Source organism: Apostichopus japonicus, chromosome 12, assembly GCF_037975245.1.
Source record: "Apostichopus japonicus isolate 1M-3 chromosome 12, ASM3797524v1, whole genome shotgun sequence".
Taxonomy (NCBI): domain Eukaryota; kingdom Metazoa; phylum Echinodermata; class Holothuroidea; order Aspidochirotida; family Stichopodidae; genus Apostichopus; species Apostichopus japonicus.
The window spans coordinates 15,755,176-15,769,770 of NC_092572.1; the positions used below are offsets into that span (position 1 = coordinate 15,755,176).

Consider the following 14,595-nt stretch of genomic DNA (forward strand, 5'->3'; position numbering starts at 1 on the left):
CTTTAATAAGTACACATGAATCGTATCCTAACTACTGTCACACCAGGCACATTGATAAAACAAAATTGCCCCCCCCCCCTCCCTTTTATTTTCTCTCTTTCTATTACTTAGTGCTTGTTTTGGATTAATGATGAAGATTTTTACAATTTTTCTAAGCAAGGATACTTAAGTTTTTGGCAGCCCATTGGTAGGTGCGGTCAAGATAATGCTCAATCAAATAACATAAAAATAATTGTTGGGATTGGGGGATAGGCCAGCCAAGCTATTACCTAACTACAGACAGAAAAAAAAAAGACTTTCTATTCTTAAGTAAACTGGTACCTTGATCAAACTTTACCATATTATTAGATCTTGATCAATGTTTACAATATTACTAGAGGGTCATCGGGCTGATACAGGTGGTTTACTCTCGAACCAGTGTAAAAGCTTAAATGAAACAGGACACTTTTGTGCTGGAATGAGACGCGTTAGAACACAACAGGTAGCGAGGGCGCTTTATTCTGTCCTTGTCTACAGTAGCATACCTGTACAACTGCTGTGTAACCCTACACCAACTTATTACGGTCTTGTCCATGAAACAAAAAGCCTTATCAGCTGACATACTACCGAACTTATTCGGTATACTTTATACTAGTATGCAAATCATAAACAATCTATAAACAGAAATAGGTGGGTGGCTCTGCTCTTCATAATCTAAAACAAGAGATATCCTTTAAGAATGTGGACTTAATAGATAATTTCAGAGGGGGTGGGGAGAAGAATGGAAGCTAGAGGGGGCCAGAGACTAGGAAAATTCCAACGCACCTGTGTTCTGCATGCATCTCCATAAGTTATACCTGCCAGAACTTCAGAGATGGGTCCAGGGTGCGTCTTATCCCCAAAACGCTCTTGCCTAATCTGAAATTCAAAGAGTAGACAACATCCTCGTTGGTAACATTATAACACTTCTATTCATAGTCTCTCTGCCATTAAGGATGAGGCATTAAAAATTCATGCCTTTTGCCACCGCGGTCCTGGCACCAGCTGCAAGGAGCATGTGGCATGAGTGCTAAATGCCTCGTTCTGTTGGATGCAGGTGTGATGTCATCAATTTTTCATTTCTGGGTAATATGGTTACGGAAATTTCACCGGCAGACACTCTTTGGGACATCTATCAAAGATGTCAGAATGACAGAACACATAACATAGCACTAAGAAGACACATAAAATAACACTAAGAGGACATTGAATAGTGATACTAAGGAGGAGAGATTTAAGAATGTTTAAAGTTCTCACAGCAAATTTTTGAGGCTTGCTAAGGGTCTGCTGTGTGTTAAATGATCCTGGGTGGGAAGGGGGTCGGGGGCGTGAGGAAATATACACCCATCCGCTTCAACCTACCATAAAAATACAAAAGTAGTAAATAGCACAACTTAAAAAACTTTCTTGGGTGAACCCTCCCTACATGTGGAAATGGCTCCCTAAATGGGGAGTCCGCTCCCTACAAGGGGAGAACCCTACCTACGTGGGGAGTCCGCTTCAACGAATCCAGGGCAACACCCACTGATACACTTTTACATTATCTTTTTTTTTTTACCACTTTTTCTATAACATACCAGATACATCATTCACTCCTCCTCGAAAGACCGAATTAGGGGAAAGGCGAAAAAATGGGAAAGACGTGAGAGGAAAGAGAAAGTGGTGACAAATAACAAAAATAAAACAATCAATTAGAAATAACAGTGTATAACATCATCAACGTACGGTTTAAACCTTCTTCTTGTACTCCTTATGATCTTGTCCCTGTCTTGCAAACTGTTGTGGATCGGTGATAGCGACTGCATTACCACTCTTGGGGTCCTTGTCACCTACCCACTGTGAAAAATGTAACCAGAGAGAAGAGTTGTGGATGACGCATAATCACTGGGTTTCCATTTGGCCTGTTTCCTACAAGATTTCTAACCGCAGGAGCGTAGCCAGGGGGCGAAGGGGGAGACCGCCCCCCCTCGATTTTTTTTTTGTATTTTTTTTTATGATATCAAAGTTTTATAGTAGCTGTTATAAGAGGTTTTAATATTTGTTCACCAATAAATTAACTGTCTGAATTTTCGAAAATTCCCTGACCAACATTCTTCATCATACTTCCCTCTACTCGTGCAATTTTGACCGGTCTATTAGGGGTTGAAGGTTTTTTTTTCTATATTGGTTGTCCATACATGATATTTTGTGCAACATTATGGGCATGTTTGAAGTGAATTTTTTTATTCAAATTCTGAACAAATAATGGGCTTTAAAACCTCGAAAAGTGAGGCTTAAGGGTATTGTGGGCCGTTACGTAGTATTACTTACAAAAGCAACGATCCACAGGGGATGCAGTGAGGTCCAACATGATGTGTGACTGGTGTCAATCTTAAAATAGGTAATGGATGAAAAAAAAAACTATTTGGAAAAAACTTGGTTCTCAGGCAAAAGTGTTCATCTGGTTGGTCATTTTCAAGCCTGAGAAGTGCCATTTTCGGTGATCTGGGGGCTATCAAAACCAGAAATTTTTTTGTACGCTGCGTGCCAACCGATGGTGGCGCTCCGCTTAGATAGTAATATACAAAATATCACAAAGCGCGAGAACAATTTGGGGGATGAAAGTTGCTACGCGCCTGCACCCAAGCAAATGTACCCCATCAATATTTGAAACAAATCACCGCCCCGGATCACATTGTCCAGAATGGTGACAATCCCGCTTCCCCCTCCCCCCCAACAACCCTTCTATCCCTGTTCTCCCTCTGAAAAGATCAAACATTTGCTAAATAAATAGCAAACAAACAAAGGATGACTAACTTCTGATAATTCCATCTGTACGACATTTTAGATTTAGATTTTTTTGTTTCTGGAAAGTGCTAAAATCAAAACATTTTCATCACCTTGGCAAGTGCCTCTTCGATGTCTTGAATTGTCAAAGTCCCCAAATAGCCCAAAATTAAGGATTGTGTCGGGTGATTCTGTCAAACGGATGATGTGCCTACCACCAATTACATGTCACTACTACTCAGGTGTATCTTTGTCTTGTAGCCCTCGTCTTCCCCTTTCTCTCCCCAGTTGGCGTACTTTTGAGCTACCTCCACCTTGGAGTATGTGTTTGGCATGTTCAGCCATTTCGTCTTCTCCTCTGCCTGCCTCCTGTTCAACATCTTGATCGGTGACTTGTATCTGCTCTTCTCAAATTCGTTGTCGTAGATGTAGATGAAGTTGGTGGAGGCTGCTGGGTAGGCGACGTCGCTCTTGGGCTTCAGTTCGTGTCTCACAAACGGCTGGCCGTACACGTTGCCTGTTATGTAACCCTGTAACAATTTAAAAAGTTCCTGTGATCAAATTTTTGTGCTGGTTGCAGATCTAAGTCACTCTTACATCTAACATCAGCAGCACAACATTCCTCCATCTTTGTCTTCTTTGCTGTTTTACTTATGAAATGATTACATATCAAGTCTTCCACAAGTATCTCTTTGAAAATCTCACACATTCGCTGTCTTTGGTGCATTCAGAACAAACTAATTGGAACATTCTGTTTCTATGCCATTTCCATGAAATACTGCACAATTTTGGATGCAGGTGATCTTGAAAATATTTTCAAAATGGGTGGGGTGTGCGACAGATCACTTGTAGGGAGCTTCATGAAGTTCCCTAAACCGATAAAGTTTGGATTATGTTCAATAGCGTATGAAACCATTCTGATTATTAAGTCAAGAGCTTGCCAATACTATATATATATATATATATATATATATATATCAGAGTTGTCAACAAGTCCCTAGCTGCAAGTCTCAAGTCAAGTCTCAAGTCTTTTACCAGCAAGTCTCAAGTCAAGTCTCAAGTCACCTTGAAAATTTTGAGCGAGTCTCAAGTCAAGTCTCAAGTCTTTGGAGGTCGAGTCTCGAGTCAAGTCTCAAGTCCCTATGAGCAAGTCCCAAGTCAAGTCTCAAATCTTTGAAGTTTGAATACAATGATGCAGGCTACGAATAATGTAACAGTGTTCCAGGAATTATGTGGTATAAATTAAACAGCCGAATAGCAAAACCGGGGCACACGCCACGGAACAAATTACCTCAAAATTTGCTAGCCACTGTTTTATTGCAAAAGGCCAACTTTCAGCCAAACAGCAGCCCTGGATGGAATATTCAACCAAGCCAATGGTAGTTATGGTAACGCCTGTAGTCATCGTTGGGCGCTCGTAATTCGAGCGTACACGCAGGGCCGTCTTAACGCATGGGCCCACTGGGCCCTGGCCCAGGGCCCCGCGATGTCAGGGGCCCCGCAATCACAGTAACCCGTGTCTTAATCTGGGAGGAAAACTTATTGAATGGGCCATTATGCCTGATTGAATTCGATACTTGACAACTTGTGACGAGAGTTGGTGAAACACTTGAGAGTTTGACATTAAATATTCAGAACTGAGTTGGCAACCCTGGAATATACAATGGCCCGAAGGCTTACACAGAGAAACTGTTACTCCGTAACTAAAAGAAAGAGGAAATTGCCTCAGCCACCGTGAAAACCGTGGGCAATACCTCACTACCAAACCTAAACAAAAGTAACCACCACTTGTGTTCAAGCTCACCTTTACACCCCATATCAAAACCACGCATTTGAAAAAAAAAAAACACTTTAGAAACATTGGCACTTAATCTCGCAACACGCAACAATTATCCAAACTGTTTCCAAAAGAACCGATTCTAGCCTACAATAGGGCCCAAAATCTCAAAGATTTACTTGTTAACTCAAGGTTTCGTACTAACGAAGAATCAGCTGACTCTCAAGGTTCACACGAAGCTCTTTTAGATGCTCTTATAGCTGCACCATGAGTCCATAAAAACTTGTGCACAGAAAATAGATGCATTTTGAGAATGAGACGCCCAGGCCGAATATAAAATATTCAAAGGCTACTACTGATGAAGCTCCTCCTATGAAGTTTGAAAGCAGAAACCGGTCTAGTTGGTCATAAGAACCCAGTGGCGTAGGAAGGTACTTTTGAGTGGGGGGGCTGAAGACTGATGGCCGGCCTGGGGGAGGGGTCTAAGGGGAGGGGTGTCCCCCTCCCCTTTGGATTTTTTTTGCATTTCCAGATAGCCTCAGATGCAATTTGGTGCAATATAGCACACTTCAACACCCACTCCATTTTGTAAACTTAATTTTGTATTTTCACCAGGCCTTAGATGCAATTTAATGCTCCAAATGAGATTGTTTTTCTCATTTGGAAATGAAAAAGGGGTTTTCTGACTTGCGAAGCGGGGGGCGGAATGATACTTCCGCCCCTCCACATTTTTCACTGGGGGGCTGGCGCCCCCAGCCCCCGGTTCCGACACCCTTGTAAGAACCTACGCTAGTCTCTCCTACTATTAACAGTACACTCAATTCACCTAATAGGTGCAATTATGTTTCACCATGAGGAGCATGCTATAAGTTCATGTTCCTCGGGCCCTCCCTTAAAAATACTTCATGTTCTTGGCGACTACGTTGCGTTAGATAGTGTAAAACCGCCTACACCTCCCTCTCAGTTGAAAGACTCAACACAAGGGTGTTACAAATGGTAAGTCCAGTATTGTTAGGGAAGGGATGGAGGGCAACTGGAAGATTTCTCTTCTATAATGTATTTCATTTTTTAGATATATCACGTATGTTGTTCAGCTAAAGTTTTATGCTTTATGCGCGACATAGGGAGGGGTGGTAAATGCAGGCATGTCTATGCTTGAGCGATTGTCAAGGATGTCAATTTTTCACGCAACTTTTTTCGAACTCACTTGATTGATGGGCCCCGCTCCATTGCCGGGCCCAGGGCCCAGTGATCACTTAAGACGGCCCTGCGTACACGAAACCATAATTATTTATTATCGATATCAACTTATGAAGTTATTTAATGATTAGAAAATTGTGAAATACAAACAAGTCTCTAGTAGAAAAACCGAGTCTTTTGAAGGCAAGTCTCAAGTCAAGTCCCAAGTCTTTGCTAACTTTTTGGGCAAGTCTCAAGTCAAGTCCCAAGTCTCTGACAGCCGAGTCTCGAGTCGAGTCTCAAGTCCTAAAATTTGCGACTCGAGTCGGACTCGAGTCCGAGTCCCTGACTCGAGTCCCCAACTCTGATATATATATATATATATATATATATATAAATATATATTGAATCTAAGAGAGTATCAAGCTGTAACAATTAGAGTTTCAAGTAAGACACAAATCAAATCAAATGGTGTATCCAACCATCCTGATACGTCACAGCTGTTTACTTTGACTGAACGAAGCTACCTGCTTATCCACACTGACTTCCTACAACTCACTTCTCACTGAATTATCTCACTTAATAAAGTGTATTAGCTTGGTACTCATATGATCAAAAACCTCATACGTTAACTAGCGACGCCATCGGTTGGCAATTAGCATAGTAAATGCTTGCTATGTCTGCCCAGATCTTTAAATGCAAATAAGGCTAGTTGGTCTGCTGCACAGACGTTGCAGGCCAAGTGAGTTGGAATTTTTGCATTTTGAAATCTTACCATATTGTCCAAATGTCTCATCATGGCTTCGAACTCCAGTTCACCGACCTTCAGTTTGTGTCCTGTCTCACTGACCCCACCTGCGTCCTTGGCAGTCCCTTCGCCGACATTGTCTCTGACTTCATCCGGTAGGTGGATGACATTATCCAACCCTACGGCATGTATCTGTCACAAATAATTAGCATACGGTAAAGCGTTTGAATGCAGTTTGTTGTTACATTATCGAACACAAGTCTTACGAGCGACTCTTTTAATCTCTCTTATTCCTCCTTTGTCGTTTCTCGTCGCTGACTTTGCTCTGCTGGTCCTAACACTACTAAGGAGATTCTTATATTTGTCATCTTGTATATGCCATCCGAGGAATGAAACTCAACAATTTCATATAAGAGGACGACAACATCGTACATGATTTGCCGAAGAAACCATCCGTTTGTCGTTCATGCTTCAAAAATACAAGACCCACTAAAGAGTCGTTTTTAGCTTAAATCCGGTTTGAACTTTCGTCCTTTTGATGAAACCTTTGAATCCTTCTCAATTGAAGCATTTTGTCTTCCATCTCTCTGTCAAGGGACAAAAGAGCTAAATACTGCCATTACAGAACAAACACAGAAATGCACTTCTCCTTCAACAGGCAAATATTTGAGCAACTGTCTGTCTGGGCAATAATACTTCATTTGTTCCTATCCAACAAAAAAAAATTGTCTGTCAACAAAACTGGACCAAACTTGGCTATGTGATAATTTGCTCTTTAATGAACAAAAAGATGTCAACTTCTCTATGGTGGATATAACCAATGCCTGGATTCTGCAAGGCACCTTGATAGCAAATAGGCAAAAGCATTATGTACAATATGTATGAGGTACAATAGAAGCATTGTAACCCTATCAGGAAAACGGAAGTTTGTGTTTATAAGCCTTTTCTCCAAACAATTTGATACAGAATCCTGTGGACGCCTGCGGGCGCAAGCTGAGCTCATCAAACTTACAAAGACCCTCAGGAGCATCCCAGCTTTCCTTTCATGATGTTAGTGTCATCACATTAGTATTTATAATACGCTTTCTGGCCAAGGTGAAGTGCACAGGAGCGGCAGTATTTGAATATACCGCAGAGGATCGAAAACTGAAGCCTTTCCAAAATCTCATCGATCATATTCATAGACTTACTGTTTTAGTATTCTGTGCTTAATACTCCCTTTTGAATAGATATTTATTCCTCTTGAATGTTATTCAACTTTTATTAGCAGATTGAATTTGAGTTAGCAGAAATAAATGTTTTAGTTTTTGAGTCGGACTAAATTTATTCCAGTCCTTGCAGCCCGACTGAACTTTATTAACATTAGGCTGAAACTTGGAGGAAATAAATTTTATCCCACAGCGATAGGCCTAGGCCAAATATCCAATAATGAATGTTCAGAACTTGCTGCAGTTATCCAAGAATATGGAAAATATTGTTGACCCATCGAAGAAGACCAAGCCTCAAAAATGTGTTATTTATTGGATGAAAGATCAACAAGTTAGTACAGAGTCGGTGATGGACAAAGAAAATGCAACTGAAAATGCAGTCTGCTTGATAAAGTGGAGAGGAAAGGGGCCGTATTCTAGAAAAATCATCAAAATAAGTGGTATGTTGACCTTTTTTCTGTTTCATTTCTATGTGTAATCATTTGAAACTTTCTGACAGTGGCACAATAACCAAGTTCAACTTCTAATTTTCTCCTGTCTTGTGCCACGATAAACAGCATATTTGCAGTTAATAAAGTTAATAATCAAATTAAAATAAGACAAGGCTACATGTGTAGTATATTTCTTGTTTAGGCCTAAACTTATAGGGTTACTACAGTTAAGCTTATTCTTATGGGTGCATGGGGCAATGCCTATGTTTGGTAATTATTTGGACATTCAGTACTTGGATTTTCCTAGTTTTACCTAGTCAAACTTCACGTTCAAATCTGACGTTTCTCTTACCGTACTACAGAGATTTTACTTACCATTGAAATAGCGTTTTAAAAATGCAAAACATTTAAGTGTTGGGCATGCAGGGTTTAATGTGATTACATTTCTGTTTTTCATATGTGGTTATATGCAAGGAGCCAAATTTTTCATCATTTTAATAATTATTACAGGGGGGGGGGGGAGGGCTAGTAAGGTTATATATAAACTTTGTGACATGTTGTAAGACATGTGTAAACATGCTTGCTTGCCAAAAAAGTGGGGTCTAAACCCACCCATCTCTCTCCCGCCTTGCGACGTCCCTGTATTATGCACTGAATATTATATATTATATTTTTCGTTTCTGGTGGGTGGTTATTGTGCCAATGTATATTTGTGCCCTATCATTATTAATTATTTCTATTTGTTTTATGTTCAGAGTACATTCACAGTATGTGTGGCAGAAACCAGTGGACAGAGCCACAGCCACAAGAGATGAACAAACGGTTTGCATACAAGTGCACGAATGCTCCAAGATACATGAAATTGAAGAAGCTGTATTTTATTTTTGTTTTGTTTTGTAATTTTATAGTTGTTGAATAAAAAAGGAGACTTCAGAATTCTGGTTATTCTCATTATTTGTTTGGAGAGTTTTAATCAATAACTAGGACAACAAGCTGGCCAAATTCCTAACTCTCCTTACTTGGAACTGATTAGCATACAAGTATTCAATAAGTATTCGAGTAAGTATTCAGAAACCTGTTAAGCCTTCATAAAATAACTAATTAGCATACAAGTATTTGAATACTAGCGAATAAGTATTCGAGTAACTATAAGTATTCATCAGAGCCGAATTATTTAAATTAGCAAATACTTATATGTAAATGAGCTAATTAAGTATTCAGATAGCTATTCCAAATCTACTCGAATACCTATTCGAATACCTATTTGAATACCTATTTGAATACCTAATAGGTATTCGAATACTTCACTCATTTACATATTTTGGCTCTGACGAAGGCTTATAGTTATTCGTATTAGTATTGGAATACTTATTTTGTACTGTGTGTTATATGGTAAATTTTCTGAATACTAAGGAAATCTTTGAATACTTTTTGAATACTTATCGACTATATTCGTGTTAGGTAAGGGTAACTTTATTAGAAGGCAGATAATACGCTTTGTAATGACCATTGTTTGTTACCCAGACTCGACAAAAAAAAACACACACACACCGATTGATAAAATTGTAGGTTGACAAAACCCAGACAACCAACTCTTGATGCTGCAGGGAGAAGAGAGGACCAAGTACTCCCATTCCTGCCCATCAACACCCCCCACTTCCCCCACCACTTGAAATCCTAACCCACTAGTAAAGTGTGTTGCTGAACCTTCAAGACATACAAATAGAAAACTCAATTATGACTTTCATGAATGATCTCTAAGGGAAATTTTCCCACAGTTTCAACTGGTAGCTTTTCTAAGGATTTACATTAGCCAAAAGACCCTGGTTTCCAAGGTCAATAATGAAACACATCTCCCAGGTGGGTAACCTTGCCCTTGGGGTCAGACATCAAAAAGAATATTACGGGAACTTTATCGCTGAATGTCAACATTATTAGTGCACATACATGTTAGAAAGCAAACATCCCCTACTATGCCTTAATCCAAATCCATAAATCCGATTTGGAGTAGGCAAGTCGCATCAAGACTAGCAATTATTCCAGTCAAACATACTTTTCAACCGCTGTTATTTTCTTTTCATTTCATGGAGCAGGCTTTGCTATTGCGGGTGGCTTTCTGCTGTTACTCAGAGCCTAGTTTGACTCAGGAAATAGCAAACAAAAGTTTGTACAGAAGCGGAATCTTCGGGGGTGGAGAGAGTTGAGGAGAGTACTGTAATGACTACATATTGATACAGAAGTAGACTATGCTAATGGCAAAATCAAGTTCAGTGTAGGCTAGGAGATACAATCATTCCCAAGACAATAAAAATCCCAAATTGATTATATTGTTTGGAAACAGTTTGAAAATTTCAGATAACTTTTCTCAGAGGAGAGGGTCATAACAAAGATTAACTCAATCCATACCATTTACTTTGTGTTTCGAGTTGACTAATCTTGTCCATTTTCAACCCTAACCCCCTCCCCCCCCCCCTTAACCCATTCCCGGCTCTTTAAAAAAACAGCTTAAAAAAGGAAAACTCTGTAACTTTCACAGGTCTCCAAAATATTCTGAAATGGAGGAGAATGAACAAACTGTAACATAACCAGAAAACATTTGGCCTCACACTGCTAAGTTTTACAAGCAATCCGACCACGTTGGACCAAGTCCAGCTAATTCTTTACCTGTATCTCACATGCTGCTACACAGTTGAGGGCTAGGAAGTACGCCTCCTCTATGGACCCACCACAGCAGACGATACATGGTTACGCAAGAATAGGATCTTGTTTTTGGGTCCAGGGGCCCTGATGATTTGATCCTTCTGTTCCTCCTCGACCACGATCTCCGTGTAGTCATAGTATAGAGATCTCACCACAAATCAAGGCATCTTGACTAATCGGCAATAGGCCACACTTCATAGTTGAGACCTGTCAGATTCAAAGCAAAAAATTCAAAATCCTCCATATTCTATGACATCTTTGCTTTTAACGATTTGCTTTGGTCAACAACTTGCAGGAAGGGTAATGCTAGGCAAACATATTGAATATTCAAAGAACATTTAAAATCCTCCATAATCTATGACATCATTGCTTTTAAGGTAGTTTTTTTTTCTTTTTTTTCTTTTCTTTTATGTGGTCAGCAAATTTATAAAGTCAACCAGGTATTAATCAAAACAAATCGAAATGTGACAAGTCAAGCTAAAGATCTTAAAAAAAAGTGATCAAAATCCAAGTAAAGAAAAAAGGAACCTGCTCTAAGAATCATGAAAGTAATTATAAAGGTGGATATTCACAGCAGCGGCTGCCGAAGTGTGCACATGTTAAATGCATTTAGTACCTGGTCTGGATTTATTATTATTACTATTGCTTTGGCAGACTTTTAACTTTGAACACTATCTATCAATATGTAGCAACTGCTTTGAAGTTGATGAGAAAAACATCTTTTGGCCAAGAAGCATCCAACATTGGGGTTATTCCACTCATCTCCAGAAGATATCTGTTGATCCAAAAAAAAATCCCTTAGTTCATTGTTGCCTTTAAATAAAACAGTGAGTGACTTAATTATTTAGATTACACAAAAAGAAGCCAAAACTATATCAAGAAAAGAATGCAAGACAATTGATCAAGTTAGCCATTAGCTAGCATTTGAAAGCAGTAGAGGAGACCAGCATATGCAGAGAAGTCTCCTTGATAATTGAAACAAACACTGTTGTTCTATAACTCTATAAACACTACCCGGCAATTGATTGGACATTGTTTATATGTAAAGGATTGGGTGGTTAGAGAAGTCTGGTTGCAACATCCAAGGGGGGGGGGGGGGTGGGTGGGGGGAGATATAGTATGGCAAGGGAAGGCAGAACTCAGTTTTTCTCTTTAAGCGCTGGTACTTTGTTCCCCACTAGCAAGCTCTACATCAAAAAATAGGAGGAAAAGGAAAACAAATGTGTAATAAACAATGCTTGATAAAATCATAAACTAGCTTTTAAATGTTGGAACACTCCTTTAATGCTCAGAAAATATGACTGAATGGCTTCTTTAATATTAAGGAGTAGAAGGCTCTTGTAAATGCTTATGCCATGCAACCCACAATGCATCTCATGTCAAAAATTAACCTTCTATTCTAAAAATCATGGCTATAACCGACATATGATAAAAAAAAATAAGATATAAAATCTTAAATTTGTCCAAAATCCATAACTATCTAAAAAAATATTTGCTTTGTCAATAGATGATCGCTGAAGGGAATCAATACAGCTTATTTATTACAACTCTAAGTGTACATATGACCAACTAATCCCAATGCCATGGAATACTATTATGTACCAACGCCAACAACAATATGTACACAACAGTTACCTTTATCGAACACATGGACACGGCCATCTTATACTACAAAAACTTGTGATAAAACTGAGGGTGCTACTGGCAAATACCGCAGAATATGTACAACCTATCTAGCCTTATGCTGTTTACCAACAGAAATCACCTACAATATAAAAATGAAATGCAAGCAAATATGAATACTTGTAATGTCTTCGTTCACATACTGAAATAATGATTCCATCTAGTACAGTAGTAGCAGGCATATCACATAATATAACACATGCTTGGACCTAAGATGTTTAAAAAGTAAGGAACGAACTTACCTGATTGTACCTGGTCTCCATAGCTGCCCTCAGCATACACTGCAAACGTACATTTTCTGCAACAGCTAACTTCACGTCAAACTACAAAAAAAGCATCATATCAGTCAAAGTCTTAGAAAAGTTACAAATGAAACATGTTATTACCTCATAGAGCTTTTGATGATAAACTGACGCAGGGAAAGCTAATTAAAAATAACTGATATTTTTGGATATATACATAAATCTTAGATTTTGTGTATAAACCACGTTGTCAATGGTCCTGACCACAAACTTTTTCAGGTTCCTTACCAGCAACTTCCTGGAGTTTTGAAGGCCGATATTGCAAATAAACTAGTGCATATCCCTACACCAGTTTGAAGGGTCACATTGCAAATAAATTAATGCATATCCCTACACTAGTTTGGAGGGCTGAAATTGCAAATAAACTAGTGCATATCCCTACACTAGTTTGGAGGGCTGAAATTGCAAATAAACTATTGCATATATCCCTACACTAGTTTGGAGGGCTGAAATTGCAATTAACAAGTGCATATCCCTACACTAGTTTGGAGGGCTGAAATTGCAATTAACTAGTGCATATCTCTACATATAAATAGACCTATCAAAAAGCCTGATCCTTGAGATCAATTTTAAGTTGGTCTGACTTCATGAAGTCAAAAAATTGGATAACCAACCGTTATTGGATAACCACCCGTCAACCTGTTAACACTGTTCCTTGAGGAGCTCTTATATTTTCTACTTTCCAATGATCTCCGAGGTTAAATAGAGTGTGGTTTTCACTACATCATTGCAAATTGTATTATTTGAGACACTAATTGAGACAATATTTAGCAGAAAATTTTATTTTATTCAAATTTTGGAATACATTTTCCGCTGGAGATCTCGGCAATGACGTCTTGCGACGTTCGTTAGCCTACAAGATTGTTAGTACGGATTCTGCGACAGTGGAGAAATTAAAGGAGTGTAGCATCAGAGTTGCCGACAGCTAATATAAAGATACTGAGATTTTGTATGCTATTATGAATGATGTTGGTAGAGATGGAATTGCAAGTTGTGTGAAATCTTTGGGATGCTGGATTATCACATTAAAAGCAAAGGAACAAGCTGATCTGATTTTGGACAGTGGACTCCTCGTGAATGGGAATCAGTTTCTACTGGTGTCAACAGAACGTTCCTAACTGTTAGTGTTTTCGGAGTACCTTCATTCATACAGGACAAAGATCTAACAGGAAAACTTTGTGAGTATGGGTGTAAAATAAGAGGCGAATGGAAACGAAAGACCTTCCCCAGATTCCCAAATATCTAGAACGGAATACGATATGTACAGTTAGAACTACCTGAAGAACACAAGAGCTTGCCTTACGCAATTAGAATTAACGGGATTAATATGAACTTAAAGCACAATGGTCAAACTAAAGTATGCAATCTGTGTTTGGAAAGCGATCACATCAGGAGAAACTGTCCTAACTACAAATGTAAAGTTTGCGATGTCCAAGGGCACCGGGAAGCTAATTGCCCAAAGGTCAGATGCTTTAAATGCCAAGAACTTGGACATAAAAGCTTTAATTGTACTGAGACGTTTGAAGAGTATCGCCATGACAACACAGACGCTGGCTCGACCCTAGATACACATGAAAACGAAACACAATATCAGTCTGAGGGATTAGTCACTGGGTCAGTTGAACAGGACGATCACGCTATTCAAGAAGCTAACGAGGTCAGGGCACAGAAATCCGAACAAAACACAGATTCAACAGCAAAGAAGAACAATAACGCGAACTCCAGACACCCAAGTAATCCTAACCAGGAGTCAAAGAAAACCCACCAACAACAGCGAACTGAA

General features: G+C 39.2%; 2 protein-coding genes across 28 annotated transcripts in view; both read right to left on the reverse strand.

Annotated features, from left to right (window-relative positions):
- LOC139977967 (gamma-adducin-like) overlaps positions 1 to 14,595 on the reverse strand; it is a gene marked incomplete in the record, with an annotated part of 755,008 nt that overhangs the window by 402,681 nt on the left and 337,732 nt on the right.
- Positions 1 to 14,595, reverse strand: part of LOC139977968 (gamma-adducin-like) — a 51,181-nt gene that overhangs the window by 16,836 nt on the left and 19,750 nt on the right. For 23 of the 27 annotated variants that reach the window (XM_071987834.1, XM_071987831.1, XM_071987830.1 and 20 more), the window contains 7 exons: positions 12,753 to 12,833; positions 11,400 to 11,602; positions 10,792 to 11,034; positions 6,516 to 6,680; positions 2,898 to 3,314; positions 1,744 to 1,854; positions 805 to 897 (listed from right to left, as the gene is read on the reverse strand). In XM_071987834.1, coding sequence (XP_071843935.1) covers positions 3,006 to 3,314; positions 6,516 to 6,539 — 333 coding nt within the window. In that variant the 5' untranslated portion in view covers positions 6,540 to 6,680; positions 10,792 to 11,034; positions 11,400 to 11,602; positions 12,753 to 12,833 and the 3' untranslated portion in view covers positions 805 to 897; positions 1,744 to 1,854; positions 2,898 to 3,005. Of the gene's footprint in view, positions 1 to 804; positions 898 to 1,743; positions 1,855 to 2,897; positions 3,315 to 6,515; positions 6,681 to 10,180; positions 10,310 to 10,791; positions 11,035 to 11,399; positions 11,603 to 12,752; positions 12,834 to 14,595 lie in introns of all 27 variants that reach the window. The other 4 variants (XM_071987822.1, XM_071987846.1, XM_071987823.1 and 1 more) reach the window with 4 other exon arrangements.